The sequence below is a fragment of the Uloborus diversus genome, chromosome 1, assembly GCF_026930045.1.
Source record: "Uloborus diversus isolate 005 chromosome 1, Udiv.v.3.1, whole genome shotgun sequence".
Classification (NCBI taxonomy): domain Eukaryota; kingdom Metazoa; phylum Arthropoda; class Arachnida; order Araneae; family Uloboridae; genus Uloborus; species Uloborus diversus.
Genome location: NC_072731.1, coordinates 153,195,436 through 153,214,786, shown reverse-complemented (window position 1 = coordinate 153,214,786; position 19,351 = coordinate 153,195,436). Strand labels below are relative to the sequence as shown.

At 33.1% G+C, this 19,351-nt stretch overlaps 1 protein-coding gene across 2 annotated transcripts in view; it reads right to left on the bottom strand.

The window, feature by feature from the left end:
• The window catches only part of LOC129222198 (major facilitator superfamily domain-containing protein 6-like), a 38,392-nt gene extending 28,092 nt beyond the window's left edge, over nt 1–10,300 (bottom strand). Inside the window, exons 1-2 of one of the 2 annotated variants that reach the window (XM_054856688.1) lie at nt 10,111–10,300; nt 1,655–1,803 (exon numbers count right to left, since the gene is read on the bottom strand). Coding sequence is in view for 1 of the 2 variants with exons in the window: in XM_054856679.1 (XP_054712654.1) it covers nt 10,111–10,119 (9 nt within the window). In the remaining variant the exon portion in view is untranslated. The remainder of the gene's footprint in view (nt 1–1,654; nt 1,804–10,110) is intronic. The other variant, XM_054856679.1, reaches the window with a different exon arrangement.
• Nucleotides 10,301–19,351: the final 9,051 nt, after the last annotated feature.

Below are 19,351 nucleotides of genomic sequence, written 5' to 3'. Positions count from 1 at the left end.
TCCACTGGAAATAAAAAAAAGTTTAATTCTAACATTTCCCTATTGTTAGAATAGGATCCAAAACGCGTTTCTTCAAATATCTCGAAAACTCATTTCTGCAGATACTGCCGTTTACCTGCAGACGGCAGAACTGTAGTTTAGTTCGTGTTACTTCTTATGGAGATTCCGCGGCTCAGTAATTTCCCTGAGTTTTAAAACTTTGAAATATAATTCTTCTATTATATTTCAAAGAAATTATAATTTCTTTGAAATGTATTCTTCTATTATATTTTTCTATTATATTCTATTCCACTAGGAAGCAAAAAAAAAAAAAAAACGGCAATTTTTTAGTGGTTGGCCTTAACACTTAAAGTAAAAGTGACAAACCACTTTGTTTAAAAACTCAAACAGGGAATTTATTCGTTGACTTAGGTATTCATCTTTCCTCTAGTTCATACATAACGAGTTTTTTTTTCGTAAGAAATCAAAAAGTTTGCCAGTTTTTCCAATTTGTGTTCATGTGTTTCTTATTTGTGTACCATGTCCTTCATTAACTTATAGCTCCTACCTCCTATGCATTTAAAAACACGCAACAGACAAGATGGAATTCAAACTAGATTGAAGATTGGATAATCCAGGCTTCGATTTCCGAGGGAAAACAATTGACTACGGTAACCTGATCGGTAAGATGTTGGCTTCGTAACTGACGAGCCGTGAGTTCCATGCCTGCCGGTCAAGAGGCCCACCGCATATGCAAAAAGTGACTGTTTCACATAGAATCTGTCGTGTTCGTAAAGTCCTCCATCTTCCCATGCCAAAAAATTACCTCTCGGAGTGCTGGATCTGAGGTTTCTCGATTCCTAGTTTGAAACAAAAGACAGAGCTATCTTGAACTCCACCCAATCAAGTCGTCAGGGCGTCAAGTCTTCCAAGTTCACATGCCCCATCAACACCTCAGGTGCTGGATCGCGGGTTGCTTAGTTCCAGTTTTGAAACAAAAGAAAGATACAATTCCACATCCTACAATAGCTACTTCTAACCAGTTGAACCAGGTGTAGCGGTTGGTACCGGAGATTTTACGTATAGCGAAATGAAAGGAAAAGATTTCTTGCAACTTGTCGTTAGCTGGACGAGTAACGTCCAGAATTAAAAAATAATAAATTTAATTTAAATAAATAAAATAACAAGAAAAAAATTCCTAAAACTAAATGTAAAAACTTAAGGCAGAAGAAAGGGAACATTGTTTTCAACTTACATCGTTTTGATCATATGAAAAGTCTGGGCAGAAACGCAAGTAGCAAGTGAGGAATGGAGATAGGTACAAGAAGCAAAAGGAAAAAAAAAAAAATAGGCAAAAGCTTACTGTATTTCACAAACAAAGGGGAAGGGGGTGCGAAACACAACAGACGCGGTGTTTGAAATTGCTTCCCTCTATTTTGACGCACTCATGATACGTATACATGAGATGGATTGGTAAACATTCATTAAGATACCTTGTGCTTTGTGATGATTCTGAGATGATTTTTATAATCGTGTTTCAAAACATCATAAACGTTATGAAGCAAATTTATTCTACATTATGAATTCCTTCCCAATTATATATAACCAAAAAAAGAGCAGATAATTTTACACCCCATGAACATTACACATATTTTCAAAAAAATTAAATACTTACCAAATGATATTCTCAGATGAGTCCTTTGCGGTTGATTACTGAAAAGAGGTTATGGAAAAGCTGTGTTTACTATTAAGGTGCAGCTAAACGAGTTGCTTCATTTCCTTCAGTTTATGGGTGAGTTACGCCACGAAACAAAAGAACAATGACTGGAATGAAAATGAACTGTCGGAAAACATTACCTTGCAAAATTTACCGCACTGGAATTTTAAAGTGTTTTAAGGCAGCCTCTTTAATTACTCATCAAGAGAAACGTACTGAATTTGTGACAAAGTTAACCTGACAGTGTTTAAAATGGTTTTGGATGTACACAAACACGATGTGATGTAACTGAAACGGTAACTTAGCAAAAAGGGGTTCCCTCGGTGTAAATACATATTTAGAACTACAATACGGTAGTTAATGTACAAGTACAGTCACGACAAATGTGACCATATATCCAACCTGACACTGGGGGAACTTTTTCAGTATTTTTATACCAATGAACTCAACCTTTGATAATTATTTAACGTAATTGTTTTCCCTGGGGGTAATGCACTCATACAAAAGTATATTTTAGCTTGTGACTAATGTGTGGCTAGTGGAAAAACACAGCTGCAAGTAGCAGTTCTTAAAGCAATGTTGATTGAAATTCTGCAAATATTTTCATTATTCAAAGTCAGCATCAAATGTGCTGAAGCAAATTTGTAAATTAAAAAATCATGAATTGTTCTCTTTTATGAGTTCATTTCTGATAATGATTGTTATAAACTAGATGCCAAAAAAGGGAAGGGGGGGGGGGGCTTTGTTTTAGTATATATGTGCTTGAAATTCGTAAATGTCCCGTTTAGAGGAAAGATATTAACGGTTTCTTTAGTTGTGACCCCTTCTTCGGAAGAAAACTGAAAACCTATCAAAATTGGTTTAAAAAAAAAGGAAAGAAATGGGTTTAGCTAAAATTTTTAACTCAAAAAAAAAATAATAATAATAAATCTTGAAGAAATTTATTCCAATTTAGTGTTTCTCAAAAAAAAAAAAAAAAAGTGTCGGCATTTCTCATAAACTATTCCGCCAATTTAATTTATGCAAGTTTACGTAAAAACGTATCAGAGCAGGATGATCAGTGCCTCAAAGAGATTTTCCAAAATTTAAATGCTGTTACTTTTTCTTTTGCATAAATTCGTTGCTGACACAAAATTGAAAAGAGACTAAATGAATTATTGATAAATAAATTAATGTAAATCAAAAATAAAAATCATTCATGGAGTTAGGTTTTGTCATTCAAAACACCAGCTATAGGAGTCAGTACAATGATTGTGTCAAAAAAAGGTTATTTCTTAGCAATCTTAATTTTAGTTAGAGTAAAATGACTCATTTTTAGAAGATTTGAGTAATTATTCAGTTTAATATGGAAAAACTTCGGTAAACTAAAAACACATCAATAACTAACATTTATAAAAAACATGAAATGAAATAAGAGGTAGAGGAAAAAGTTGCTGGAAAATACTTGGAGGTCCCAAATATTTTCGAGAAAAAAAAATTACTTTTTCGATGAGAAATGTTGAGATAATTCAGTGAACTAAAGCTAAAAGCAATTTTTCCTCATTTGATTGTTTAAAAATTAAGTAAAGTTATGTATCGCGGAATAGGGTACCTGAAAGAATTCCCCAATTTAAAAATATTTCATTTTTAACAAATAATGTAATCAGCTTCCATGATAGTTCTATTACATCACTGTAGCAATTGTTTTATATCAAACACTTGGGGGGGAAAATGGATTTTTACTTATCCGGTTTGTCCACTTTCTTCCACCGCACCGGATATTTTATGAGAAAGAGAACAAAATAGCATCCTGGGTAAATTAGATTTACGCTACGTTACAGCATTTTTGAAACTTTGAAAGCAATCTTTAAGCATCTTCTAGTGCAACTTACTCGTTTTATATGTTACTCATGATTTCCTGAGCAGCGAACAATACACAACAACAAACTTATTTTCTTCAAGCATAGTTTTTTTTAACTAAATTTCTGTTATTTTCTTCTTAGATTAAAAAAAAAAGGAAAAAAGTGGACACCACACTAATTTGTTTTATGTCTATCAAATAATCTATACTTCCAATGACTCAAAAAATGGGGACGTGGGCTCACGTACGCACGTTGGAAGCAATACTTCTTAAAATAATGACTTTTTTTAAATTTCCTTACACCTATAAAAGTAAACAAAGTCAGTGTTTTTGGTTCTCGTCTAAGATCTGAGTTTGGAACAGTAAAAACTGAATTGAATGTGTAAAGGAAATATCAGTACATCATAATGTTTTCGAACGATCAGAGAAACATTGAAGACATTAACACCTCTTGATCGTCACCAGCCGATGCAGAAAAGGCTTAATTTTTCTAACATTAACAACGTTAACGCTCATTATTCGCAACTCCAACGAACTATAGGGGGCACTGAAGTCACTGTCTAATGGCGGAATTGAAAACTAAAACAAACGCACATGGTAACGAAGAAAATGCTAAAAGTGTTGTGATTTTTGTTCGTACGTATGATTGTTTCGTTTTATTCTTTTTAAATTAATTTTCAAAGTCTTGTTGATATTCTGACCCACGTAGAAAGAAATGAGAATTCAAGAAGCATTACTAAACGTCAAACATTAATGCAAAGTACGTAGTTCGTAGTTCTAAGCAGCCATTTTCACGATGTTGAATTCGATATTTATCAATTCTTGATAAAACTAAATAATAATTGTGGCCTGACAAGAATAACAATTAATGCTAGAAAATTTAATATGATATTTCAAATTATTACCAAAAGAAGATGATACTTCTTTGCTTTGCTTTGGCTAGCGCTTGTTTTCCATTTGTAGCTGAGTTATTTCTCTTGAATTCCCGAATCGGTTAATTTAAAAATTTTCTGTTTCGATTTTTCTAATTTCTGAGTTACGATTTAATTGTGTCATGTTATGCAAATCATCAACAAAATTCTCACGGATATATGGTGGTAGTTTTCTTTTCAGTTGATTGACAATTATTTCTTTTTACTTATCGAATTCTGTAATCTTACTACCATTTTATTCCACTCATGATAAAAATTGAAAATGGTTTAACTAAAAACGCGAAATCTCGCCAAGGCTACTTTGCTCGCACAATGCCAAAATCATAACCCTAAACAAATTTGGCGATACCTTTCAGCTGAGAATAAAAGGAATAAAGTAAATTCTTTCTCGGTTATTCATTTTGTTCTACGATAATATATTCAAGAAAATATTTTGCATACTGTCCATTCCAACTAAATGCTGCTGTAAAATATGGTAAGTTTAATTAATTTAAGATTAAAAAAACTCCCATATTCTTACAAATTCATACAAAACAATAAAATTTTTTACCTTGTAGAACGTTATCCAAGTTTGTTAATCCAGAATTTTCGCTTTCACCTATTATTAAGGAAATAATGAAAACTAACATTATTTTGAGGAGCTCGAGAATACTACTGAGGGACGAATTAATTTCTGTAGCTGAAAGCAAACTAAGACACATCGATTGCGTTAATAAATACTCAGAACAAACTGCCTGTGTTTACGTCAACAGACACACATGGAACGCAACGTGGCAAAGTTTTAGTTGCATTCGCAGTTTTATAAATCACCGCAAGGTAGCGTATTCGAGCGCTGGAGTTCCGAATACCTTGCAAACGATCTTTTAAACTGACGCAAAGTTTGAAATTTTTTTTATTCACCAAATTTTTCGTATTAGTCAATTACAAAAAATCTGACTGTAAAAGCTCTCCCAATTTTTAAAGCATTTTATTTGTGAAAGAAAATGCTTCTACTGTTATGTTTTAAATTCGTTGTGTCCAACGTTTTTTTTACCCGTTGACCGCACCTCGTATTAAGATGACCCTCGTAGGCTAGAAAACCCATAATAGATTTGAATCCTCCCTCCCCCAATAGCCTGGGAAAGCACGGAAAATAAAGGAATATTTCAAACCAAAAATTGTTTATATTATTACTATACACTTATCAGACATAAAATAGCCAAATTCTGTGAAGGGGTAACACTCTGACTTCCAACAAATAATTTCACGCCATAGCATGCGAGACGGCATTATTCCATAGTTGGAGCATTTAAAATTCAGTAGTTTCAAACAAGCAGTCAATGTTTTAGAAACTAAAATGATGTGTGATTTTGTCTTTGCGTAATAAATTTGCAACCTTTTTCGCATTCGTCTGTTTCTGGCTTCGTGTGCACGTAGTGCGTCAGTGATGCTTTTGCGTCCACGTGTTTCTGTATATTTTCTCGTGTCATCTTATTCTCTAACTCCAAATTCGTACACGGCATTCAAGGGCACCCAGTATAAATGCCAAATGTACAAATTGTTGCCGTGATTTAACATAATAGCAATTCTACTCACGGCATCAGGCGTATTAATTGTTGTACAAAACTCTGCGAAAACTCCAATTCTGTTGACGAATGTAAACTTTGATTCTGTATAAAGCAATGAAAATTCGGATATTTCCATGAAGTATTATTTTATTTTATTTGCATAAAATGGACTTAACTCATAGGATACCTCCGTTACTGAATGTACAGGATGTAGGAAAAGTACTTGACATGTTTTAAAAATTCATAGAAAAGCAACAAATTTTCGTGGAAATGTTCGGTTTGAACCATAATATTTCACAGGTTCAAGAATTTTTTATGACATCGTAAAAAAGAAAAGGAAAGAAAGTAAAACAAGTAATTACAAGTAATCACTGTATCATCCTAGTAAAAAAAAAAAAAAGCCTCATATGAAGTGTTGAATCATTTTATTAAGCAGAAAGAGAGACTTTTCATTACCCGAGTTCAATGTGTACACCGTATGTTGCTCGAACCACATCAAAATAGGACTCAAGTTCATCATATGTCCACAAAAGGGACGCACATTGAACTTCTGGTAATGAAAGGTTTTGCTTTCTGTTTAATGAAATGATTGAACACCTCACATGACGTTTGTTTTTTCTCACTGCTTACGTTCGAAGAGCACGACCGGTAGCGACCGGTTGGTTAATCACGTCACAGCAATGTCGTCAGCGGTTACTAACCGGTTGTTCACGAACCAATGCTTCATCGAACGCTTTCGGTTGATCACCGGTTACTTGCGCAGACTTGACGCAGACGAATAACTTGCAGGTGAAAACTATATATAAGTGGTCAAAATGTCATGTGGTTCCATCACCCAATCAACCAGCTAGTTTTGCGGTCGACCAGTAGATCAACTGCTGAGGCTCGAAAACGACATCGAAAGCAACCAGTTAACCGGTGGCTCTCAAGAACGCTCCGGTTAGCAACCGGTTGCTCACCGGTCGACCGGTGAGGTTCGTCGAACGCAAGCACTGTGACGATACAGCAATTACATACGATTAAGTGGTTTCTTTTCCTTTTTTTTTACGACCTTATTATTATTATTATTATTACTTTTTTTTTTTTTTTTGAACCTGTGAACCGCTTTTTTACATGAGAGTTTGTTGTTTTTCTATTAATTTTTAAAATGTGTCAAGGACTTACGGAAACCCTGTCAAACCAAGTCATTAGATTCGAATTAAGCTTTAGTTAAAATCCTTAAAAAAAAATCTTTTGGTTCAACTCTGTTTCACTTAAAAAATCCAAACAATCTTAATTTAACGTGTTCTTACAACGATACAAACGGCATTTCAAAAATAGAAACAGGAAGGAAAACAATTCGCAACTCCAACGAACTATAGGGGGCACTGCAGTCACTGTCTAATGGCGGAATTAAAAACTTAAACAAACGCATGTGGTAACGAAGAAAATGCTAAAAGTGTTGTGATTTTTGTTCGTATGTATGATATTTTTCGCTTTATTCTTTTTAAATTAATTTTCGAAATATTGTGGATATTCTGACCCATATAGAAAGAGATTAGAAACCAAAAAGTATTACGAAAGTAAACAATTAATGCAGAACACACAGTAAGTTGTTCTGAAGCAGCCATTTTCACGATGTTGAATTCGGAATTCATAAATTTTTGGTTCGCTTCGAACGGCATTTTCATTTTGTACCGTTTTTTCTATACATTAGTACATATTAAGTTCAGTTTCGTGACATTTCCGGCATTTGTTGACATTTTTGTCACATTGTGCACATAAGTGGCAGACTGTCAAGAGTAACGTTTAACACTAGATAATTTATTTCTATGACTATATGATTGGATATCTAAAGAAATCATGCATTTAATTCATTCGTCATGGAAATGATTTACCTGATATGCGAAATCTTGTCACGATACATTATTCTTTCACACAATTTTAAAACCATAACCTTATAAACAGATTTTTGGCGAACTTTTATTTTTTATTGTTCAAATTCTTAACGTTCTTTCTGGATTTTTCAATCTGTTCTGCGATAAATATTTTCAAGAAAATTTATTTGCATACTTTCTATTTCAGTAGGATACTGTAGTAACAAAGGTTATTTAAATCATTTATGTGGAATTAGGTTAAGGAAAAATGTCCAGTCAATGTTGTTAAGTTCGCTTTTTTTTCTTCATCGAATTGAAAAACTGATATTTATTCAAATTCACTCAGAACAAAATAAATAAAATGTGTACTCACAGTTACATCATATGTTACTATCATTTTATTCCACTCATGATAAAAATTAAAAATGGTTTAACTAAAAACGCGAAATCTCGCCAAGGCTACTTTGCTCGCACAATTCCAAAACGATAACCCTAAACAAATTTGGCGAAACCTTTCAGCTGAGAATAAAAGGAATAAAGTAAATTCTTTCTCGGTTAAACATTTTTCATTTTGTTCTACGATAATAAATTCAAGAAAATATTTTGCATACTGTCCATTCCAACTAAATGCTGCTGTAAAATATGATTAGTTAAATTAATTTAAGATTAAAAAAAACTCATATTCTTACAAATTCATACAAAACAATAAAAAATTTTACCTGGTATAACGTTATCCAATTTTGTTAATCCAGAGTTTTCTTGTTTACGCTTCCACCATTTAATACTTTTTTGAAAGAAATAAGGAAAACTAACATTATTTTGAGAAGCTCGAGAATACTACTAAGGGACGAATTAATTTCTGTTGTTGAAGGCGTTCTTAGACATGTTGAATGCGTTACTCAGAACAAACTGACCGCGTTTACGTCAACAGATACATGTGGAACGCAACGTGGCAATGTTTTAGTTGCATTCGCAGTTTTATAAATCACCGCAAGGTATCGTATTCGAGCGCTGGAGTTCCGAATTATTACAATTGCAATTCGAACACTCACCCATGTGACGGGAAAAAGTCCACAAAAAAAAAAAAAAAAAACATAAATAGTCACACATTCTAAATGTACCAAAATATGAGGCCGGAGAATGATAAACTTACACTACAATCAATAAATATATCTAAGGAAACAACTTTCATATGCTGAAAAGAGTTAAGAACGTTGAGTGTAAGAAAATTAAAAAAAGGACAGACGATAAAATAAAGGCTATGTCCGAATTGACCACCAATTTTTAACTAATTTAAAATGAAATTCTAGATGGAAACGTTGTTTTAAGATTTGGACAGCAGTCAAAAAAATCTCTTTTAAAACAATTATTAGAATTTTATTTGCTCACCCATACGCAAAATGGCAACAGGAAAGAAATAAAAATTCCTGAATAACGTTATGTTACTTAACGTTTTATTTAATATCTCCACTAATTAAAGTCGTTCAGTTACGAGATTGGTTCTATTGTTTTCTTTGGAAATTTTCAAATTGATCGGTATCTCGTTCGACTCTCGATTCGCAGCTGTTCTCGAGAAGATAGATCTTCAGACAGACAGACGGACGCGAACAGATTTTAATATTATAGTGGGTTATCGCATCGTACTGGATGACATAAGAGTCTAAAGTGACATCTCTGCTAAAAAAAAAAAAAAAAAAAGGCCCCGGCAACAATTCGTCGCTAAAACGACAAATGGGAGTTTCTCAAAAGAATCGAAAAATGAGTTATGACCACCACATAAATGTCCAAGGTCGATTTTATAAAACGACCAATAGGCGTATCTCTACCATAAATAGTAAAAAAATTGCAGTCCCTCACAATGGTGGTGGTTCTCAAGCGATACAGTACACTGGAAATCTTTAAATCGGTTTCCTGCAAAATGGGTTAAAAAGTGAGATACGCCCATTCGTTTTTTTTACCGACGAAGTAGTAAATCCTATATTACTGAGACAATAAGTTATACAAAATTATTTCTCTTTCTTATTTAATATAAAAAGACTTATGAAAAACAATTACATTTAGTCAATTATTAATTCATTTGCTTTGAATCGTACCGTTATTATTCTAATTTCATAATTTTGTTGATGAAAAACGCAAGTCTCACTCCCTCTCCCCCCCCCCCTCCGCTAAAAAAAGCAATTCGAAACAATGCCTACTTTTCTTCATAACAAAATATCTTAACTTTAAGTAAAATACTTACCAGTTCCATCAAGAGATGCGGAGACGTTTCCAGAGAACTAGTTTGCAGACGCAAGGCTAGCTAGCTAGCTAGGAAAACGTAGATTGCATAATCTGCAGACAAATTATAATGAATGAAAGAATTTTACAAAAAATGGTCCTAGTATTAGCTAATAAAATGTACTAATAAAACATTTTTCAAAGCATTTTAATTTCAGCTTTTACCTACAGCTGGCGCTCTAACAAAATACTTTGTTGCTATGCGTAAAGAGTGATGAGCCATTTTCCTACTAGCTCATTATATTGTAATATGAAGCAGTACTTCCTTAATTGCCCAAAATAGAATTTTGCTTCCAGCTGGTTTCTTTTGCTTTTTGTTTGAATTGTTCGCTTCTTTGTTTACGTGACTCGCTTGTTAAAGATGAGAAAGCTTTTACACGATGACAGAAGCTGATTAATTAACAAAGGCAAATATATTTTGTCATTTTGATCGAGATCAATACAAATATCTTGAATTGTGTAACTGATTTATCACTACTGGTTTGGACTTAATATGTGGGTTTTATATCAAAAGTTGCGTTGTACTTTCATGGTCGTTACACTGTATGTGCAAAATCATTATCAGATACGTAATTTAATCGATTCTTTTTTTAAAAAAAAGACTCAATGTGTTGTGTCGTTTTTCACAAATAGCCAGGCGAGAGGCCATGTCAGCTAGTCGGAAGCCTGGGGGGCCGGGTCTTGGAGAGGATCGCAACACTGACGCAGAAAAAAAAAAGAAGTAAAAAGTAAAAAATAAAGAAAGGAAGAAAGAAAAACACGGGAGGGGGGGGGGGGTCCGAATAAGCGGAAACATGAAGATAAAGTAAAATTTACTTTTGGTATTTACTGTTGTGGTACATAAACTAGAATTACTTTTTTTTCTAGAAATCAGTTTTGACTTTTTTTTTCTTTCCCCCCCCCCCCCTTTTTTTTGTTCTTTTTTCCCTTTTTCTTCTTCTTATTTCTTTTTTAAAAATGGGGTAGGGGGGCGAAAAAACTGACAAGGGATCCGCCTTGGCTCTCTGCGGCCCTGTCCACAAGACCTTCACAACGCCAGTCTACTGTACTCCAGTTAAACTATAAATAGTGGTAGGTACGGGGGACAATGGAGTGTGAAGTCGACTGCACTAGAACATTTTCAGACTGAAGCTCAGTCTAATTTATCAACTAATTTAAGTCTTAATACGTTCTATTTATTGATTAATTAAAAAATATAAAGTCTTTTTGAATACAAAAAAACCTGAAAAAACATACCGAAGTGAAATCTTATAAAATTAAATGCAATATTTCGTTGTTTATTAAAATTTTATTTTTTCAAATAAAAATTAGGTGAACCATTTCCATTCTAGAATTGTAATGATCAGGAATTTCCACTGAACTGTTATAACCAGGGGTTCCAGACGAGTGAATATATTCCCTCTATGGTGAAAGCATGGTACCCTAAGGTGCAGTACTGGCCAGGAAATAGTGCAGAGGAGCCAAAACAACATGCAGTCACAGAAAGACTCGCTGCGCATGCGCTTTTGCCTTAGACATGCATTCAACCACTTCAATATGGCGGACAAATGATGGTTGCATCTATGTGTTTTTCACATTGAACGAAGTACACTATTGGATTAAAACACAACTTTTCTAGGATTAATTATCCGAAATAAAAAGTTAGTACATCTTTTGATCACTTTGTAGCTTTTAGGGCTTTCAAATATAGTTAAAAGTAATTAAAAGTGCATTTACTGCTTTTCAGTTACCGTTACTGTTGTTTAGTTTCTGTTTATTGTTACTGTCGTGAAATTTCCATCATTCAAAACGCTACCAAAAATATCTAAATGCTTCTTGTACTTCGTAGGATATAACAGAATATCATGCGAAAACATAAACAGCAAAAAAAAAATCTTTCTTCGTCTGGCCTTTTTTTTTTTCATTCAAGTGTTTGAATCATTTCCTGTTAGCGGTTAATGTATCGATAGCGTTAGACGTTTCTTTTGGTTTTTAAACTATGGAAAAACTGAATGTGCATTTTATTTTGTTATTCTTGATTAACGTTTATGAAACGATTTAGTTTTACCGTACTTGTAATATCCCAGAATATTTTTGGCTCTTATTAGGCTGGGTCGAAATAAGCCGAAAAATTTTGTTTTTCGAAATCAATTTTTGGATAGCGCGCAAAAGTTGCGTAGTGAGCTAGTTAGCACTCAAAAAATATTCTTGGATATTAAAAAATATCTAGTTGGCGCTATTTAACACTGAAAAATCGAAAAAAAAGAGAAAAATGAATTTTTGTCGAATTTTTTTAAAAAAAAAAAAACTGAATTCCAAATATTTTGCTGGAATGCACCGAAAATGTTATATAATGAGCCAGTTCGAGCCCATAAAATGTTTCTTTGATTTTAATAAGCATTTAACCGCTCCTTTCCGACATCAAAAATTGGAGAAAAATGAAAAAATATTGAATGTGAAAATTATTTTTCAAAATTAAATCATAGACTAATTAATTACTAGCACTATTAATCATAGTAATTATTATCACGCAATAGTATCATGCGTTTTCTAGAATTACATATAGAGATAATGAAATTCTGAAAAAGAAAATTTGATTTATAAATACTTCATGCAAAATGAATATTATTTTTTGGAATAATATTGTCTCATGTTATCAAAGGATGGAAGTTCTTTCCTAGCTTGAAGTTTAGCACGAATGTATCCATCTCGTGCAGTTTCACCACGAACTTTTATTGCAGCTTCGGTTATTAGTTTCACACAACGTTCCACAGCTTGCGTGTGACAGGAAAGTTTCTCGAAAGTAAACTCTGTAGGATGTTCTTTGCAAATTTCTTTCAATTGTTGATCTTTTAGATGCATTGTAAGAGGTGACTCTGTTATATTATAGTTTGCCCAATCAACTAAATCAACATAGTCAACGGCTTCAAAATTGAGTTTAGGATGGTTAAAAAATCGTACATTATCCGAGCTCTTCGTCTTTTTGTTTCTAGAGCTCAGAATGCGCCTAACAACTAATTCTCGAATGTATTTTCTTGAATCAAACAACATTGCTAACAGTAGCTGTTCAGGATGAGCGAAATATGCATTATTTGAGAGAACTCTGAAAATTATCTCCTTAACGTTGTCTGGAAACTACCTTGCAAGAGAAATCATTTTCCAAAAATGTTGGGCACCATACTGGCAGTTTGGTTTCATTTTTATTTCAAACCACATTGGAGCATAAACTAACATTACATACTTTACAAGCATTGTAAGATTTTCTGATGGAGTTGGAATGCCTGTACATACAAGCGACACAAACGGTCTGCAGTTGTCAGCCATCGTGCATGATTGAGTTTGCCTGGGATACTGTCAGCCACGCTAGAAGGACAACTACCATCTTTTACGGCAAGACAGATTCTATACAAATATTGTTGTTCAGTTTTTTATATCTTCCATGTCCCAAAACCAGAAAATTGCAGTCAGTTTTATCAAATTTGACCACCGGAATAAGATGCCTCAGTGGCAACTCATTAGTATGCAGCAGACATATGTTCCACTCTAAAGGTCTTTTGAGATATGTCTCAAGTAAACGAATTACTCCACCTTTCCATCCCATATTTACATTTGTTCCGTCGCATCCAATAACCGATAATTTAAGCAAGCTCATATTATACTTTTGTGCAAAGCCTACAATACCTTGCGAAATTTCTTTTGCACTTTCACCAACTGTTAGTGATAAATGACCAATGTACTTGCTACCTGGTTCTTCTATCAGTGCTACATGTGGTTCAGATGCTAATTTTTGATGGCCATCTTTTGAAGGGTGTCATCTTTGATGCCGTCAAAATACAAACTCTTTATAACTGCCTCTTTAACTGCTCTTAAATCCCTTTCTCTTAGATCGCTCCTTTTTTTATCGACTTCCCTAATTACTTTGTTTTTATCGACTATATATTTAGGTTTTGTTTAGGAGAAACTAAGTCGAAATCAGCGAGAACTGTTGTAGCAATTTTAACCACTGCTCTATTTGAAGCGCCAGTTTGATCTGCTGCTAAAGCTGTATGAGGCATAGAAAGTCTCATTTGACTTATCGTTGTTAATGGCGCATCAGTTCGCTTACGTTTTCTTGAAAGCGGATAATTCAATTTAAAATCGTCATCTGTATTTTCTGTACTTTCTCCTGATTCAAGCTCTGTTTCGGGTTTATTCAATTTAATATGACTTTCCTTAACCCTCAATCCACTTATGCTGGGTACTGATATGTCTCTCTCATCCAAAGCAACACTTGCTTCAATTTTCTGGCATCTTTTTTCTCTTTTTCGTAGTTTCTGGGTTGTTACCTTATCTACTTTTCCGATAGCCATTTTTCTTACTCTATTTTGATCAATTACAAATTGTTTTTCTCTATTGAGGACTTTTGCTTTTTTTTCTGCAATTACACGAATATAAATCTGCGCATTTGCAGGCACAAATGTCAAACAAAATCGTAGCCTCTGCTTTAAATTTGCCTTAGCTTTGATTGTAAAAGTTGCGTCTTTACATTCTTAGCTAGCTCATCTTAGTTGTTTTCAGACTCATGTGCTAGACGTTTTCTTACTCGACATGCGTGTAAGAAAGGCGTCAACATCATATACCACATACTCTATCCTACGAACGTATTTTATGTTTACACCACTAAAAAGCAAAAAATAAATTACTTTTAAATTTTAAAAAAAACCGCCTTCAAAAAACACCAAGGAACTAAAAAACAAAAAATAACCGATTGTACTTACATACTATTTCCTACCCAAAACTAGAAATGAAATTTATTTTACAATTCCAGTACAAAAATCAACTAAGCTAAACAAACAATTAAAAAAATAAACACTGATTTTAATTACTGTACGATGATTTATTTTAAATACCTAACTAATTATATACGATCTCTTAATTTTTAATAATCTATTGAAGTCGTGGCCTCTTATAAACTACTACCTAAAGTAACTGAGTAGGTTTTGTTTTAAAGACTAATTTTGTGTTTAGTTAAATTAGTGTTTAATTCCGGATTCGGTGGGTTGTCAGTTACGTAAGGTAGTAGTTTATAGGAGGCCCCGACTTCAAAAGGTTATTAAAAATGAAGAGATCGTGTATAATTAGTTAGTTATTTTAAAAAAAATCATCGTATAGTAATTAAATTCAGTATTTTATAATTGGGTGTTTAGTTTATTGATTTTTGTACTGAAATTGTAAAAAAAAATTTTATTTCTAGTTTTGGGTATTGAATAGAAAGTAAGTGTAATCGGTTATTTTTTGCATTGTAGTTCCTTGGTGTTTTTTGAAGGCGGTTTTTTTTTTAAATTTAAAAGTAATTTATTTGATCCTTTGGTGTCTTAATAAAGACATCGAAGTCCTAACAAGAACAACCACAACATTATTGTTCCATATCTTTCATAGGTTATCAAATCACAAAGAAAAAAATGACGGTTTTTCTTTTTGAACTCGTCAATTACATAAATTAGGCTTTCTAGAACAATTGACCACTTTTTTTATCCTCGTAAACTACAGTGAACAATGAAGAAACAAAATTTTCTGAAATACAGATCTGACAATTGTTACAAGACTCTTTTGCAATATATGATGTATATTAGCACACTTTTGCCCGTTAAAAAAAACTGCTTGTTGATAATCTTTATCATCAGTCAGGCCTTCTGTTGACAATAAAATCACGATCTAGCGAATTTTTTGCAATCCTACTTCGGGAAAGAGGGGTTTGCCTTATTTGTCTATATGGCCTTATTTGGCACATAACTTAGTAATGATTGAAATTTTGAAAGACTTCTATGTAAAGCTTAAATGAAAAATCCTTCAAATATAGGGAAACTCCACAGTTTGAATGAATTTTGACTGCTAAAATTGCTTTTATGTTAAAAATGAAAATAATGAAATTCATTAGATTCAGGGAAGGATGCGGATCAATTGGTACCCTTCCGAATGCTAAGCGGATCACACACGATAGAAATAATATTTTCACAATTATATTGGCACAGTTATGGTCTATCAACAACAACTTCCTGCAACTTTCTCAGTCCATTCACAGGTTTACCACAAGTATTGGCAGACGTCACTGGTTATACATGGCTGAGGTCACTGACGTCATGGAGTCGAGAGAATTCTCATTGGATAAAACCTGCAACTAGGTGCAACTGTTGCGTGCAATTGTCGGCGACACCTAGCAATTTTTCCCCATCAAAAAACATAGTGTTGCAGAAAAAAGTTGTAGATGGTTGAAACGTGTAATAAGACCATTAAATAAATACAAAAAATTTCTTTAACAAATTTAACTACAACTATTAAAATGATAAAGATCATCTTTCACTAGCTGTTCACTGACCACTTGTAAATTGCTCGCGGATCACAAGTAGAGAATCACTGCTTTAGAGCACCTAAACGCACCCTTACACGTTTTCAATGTGCTGCTACCTTCTCTGAGTCCCACATGCAGCAATTTTGGTTATTGGCAACTGTTGTGAAGCCAAAAACTCTATGACTGTTCATCAATGCAGATCTCTCTTTGAGGGAGAATCCAAAACCGTTTTATAGTGAACTCCATCCCACTGCAGATTCCTGGAAATGAAAAAGCAGGTGAGCTCATGAAAAGGGGATACTTGTCAACCAAACCCCATTGAATTTGTGAACTGTAAAATGTGCTTGTCTTATCATGTCATCTACAGTGGCTCCCGAAACTGTTCGTACACCTACGACTTTTAATGAAATAGGTATTTAATTATAAAATCTGTGATCAATTTTCAACAGAACTACATGAATTTTTTTTTTTAATGTTAAAACTTAATTTTTTTAAAATCAAAACCAAAAAGTACCGGAAATTTGATTCACAAAAGTTTTTGTACACTTTAAAACATGTCTATATATCATTGAATAATCTAACTTTTTATTAAGTTATTATTTAGTAGAATATCATGCAGTATCAACGACGCCTTTTAACCGCCTGGGAATAGATTTCGTTCTTTTTTCTTTCTTTCTTTCTTTTTTTTTTTTTTTTTTTTTTTTTTGCGTAATTTCTGAGTAAGTGTCCAACCACACTTCGAATCTTACTGTTTTTAGCTCTATTTTCGTTTCAAAACCGTATTTTCGTAATCTAGCCTCCATGTATCTCTAAACATGTTACATTAAGTTTAAATCTGGAGATTGAAAAGGTATTTTTCTAAAATTTAGGACAATTTTTGAGATACTAGACGCAAACGCTGAAAACCGTGTGCTTCTTATCGTTATCTTGATAAAAAAAACAATTTTTTTTTCCTGATAAGCAAATTTTTGGCTAAGAGTTTAAAATTGGTTTTTGAAGTATTTAAATGAATAGCACGATTCATTATTTCATCAAAAAATTCCGAACTACCAAGTCCTGATGCTGATATGCACCCTCACACAAGAACACCTCACCGTCCTGATTAACTGGTCCAACAAGTTCTTAAGATTACGTTCCTAATTTTTTCTTCTATTTACAATTATGCAACAATTTAACCAAAAATGTTAAATTAATATTTATCTGTAAGTAAGACGTTATTCTAAAACGTTTTGAGTTTATTTATAATTGTTTTGCGACGAAAAGTGTAAGCTTTCTGTTTTTCGCACGGCCAAGAAAATTTCTGCGGGAAGAGGCTCCATTTAATCTAGCTAATCAGAGAGCTTGGCGAACAATTTTAGGAGAAAATTAAATGTAAAATTTTTCATTTAACCCTGCAGAAACTTTTACAGCATTCAAATGTGTCTTTTTCATAAATTTTTTAACCGTAAATCTCCTATTACGCATTGTCAACTTTGCCGGTTGACGTTTTCTTACCTTGTTTTCGGTCCGATTCTTTTCTTTAAAGCATTTTATCGATCACTTTACAGTAGAATGGAATAAATTAACTAATTTAGAGACATTTCAAACCAATTTACCGATATTGTGAGAAAAAAATTCAAATTTCGAGTGGTGTTTGTGGTATTTTACGAATACCAGCCATTTTAAAGTAATAAGCACAATATTAAAGAATAAATACACAAAAAATTAAAGCCAAATGACTTTTAAGAATCATCACAATGCAAAAATAATAAAAAAAACTACATATGATAATTTTATTCATGAATTTATTCGAAAATATTTGAGCGTACGATGATTTTGTGGCTTTCTATTTCTCTGTCTCTTTGTTTTGTGATCCATTTCAAAAAGAAAGAGAGAATTTCATATCGGGTCTTTATCGTTTTCGAGATCTTAATTTAATTTACTAGCGTAAAAACCATTCCAACTTTTTTTTTGCCCAATTTTTTATTTCTTTACTATCTATCTATACATATAATAAAATAAGATGTTTGTGTGTGTGTGTGTATGTGTGTGTGGCGCGCATCCCGGGAAAACGGTAAGGCCTAGAAAGATGAAATTTGGTATACAGGTGTAGTTTTTGCTGAAGTTGTGCACCTCGGGCTTCGATTTTTGATATTTTAATTAGAAAAAAAGTTATTTAATGTTTTATGTGATTTTTAGCACTTTTTAGTACTTTTAACCTCACAGACCCCGAACCAATCGCGCCAGACAAATATTTTTGGTACTATAGTGTCGGAAATTTAATTTTAAATATGATGAACAAAAAAATTTTGAAGATAGAGCAATTTTTGTATTTTTTATGAATTTTTAAAAAAAAACCTTTAATTTGCATGTTTTTCTGGGTTTTATTTTTTTCTAATATCATCCTGCGAGAAGTATCAAAGCCTCATTTCTGAAATTTAAGTTGGTAATAGTAAAAACATTTCGCCCTCTTCAGAAGAAAAAAGTTCTTAAAAATACGCAATAGGTTTTTTTTTTACAATTTTTTTAATGCTGAACACATCATGTCCTTTCACGCATCAGTCGAAAAAAGCGTTCTTCAATCTTTTATGCCTGTGACGTCACTACTTGGGTTTCGATTCGATATTTACGATGGAATCTTAATCGCAAGCTTATTGTAGTAACTCAACCTGTAAATAGTTTCTTATAATGAATATACAACCCCTTTACATTCGAATGAAGTATATGGCCCCTCAATTTCTGCATGCTAAGATTTGTGAATGAAATAAAAAGAAAATACGAAAAACATTTCGAATTTTGTCGAAACTTCTCTAGGATTTATAAATAGCCTCCGCGCGTGAAAAAAAGTCAGACTGGTTTGAGCCGTGGCACTGAGAGCATGTGTTTGGCTGTGTTTGTACCTGCCTTTCGCTGTGTT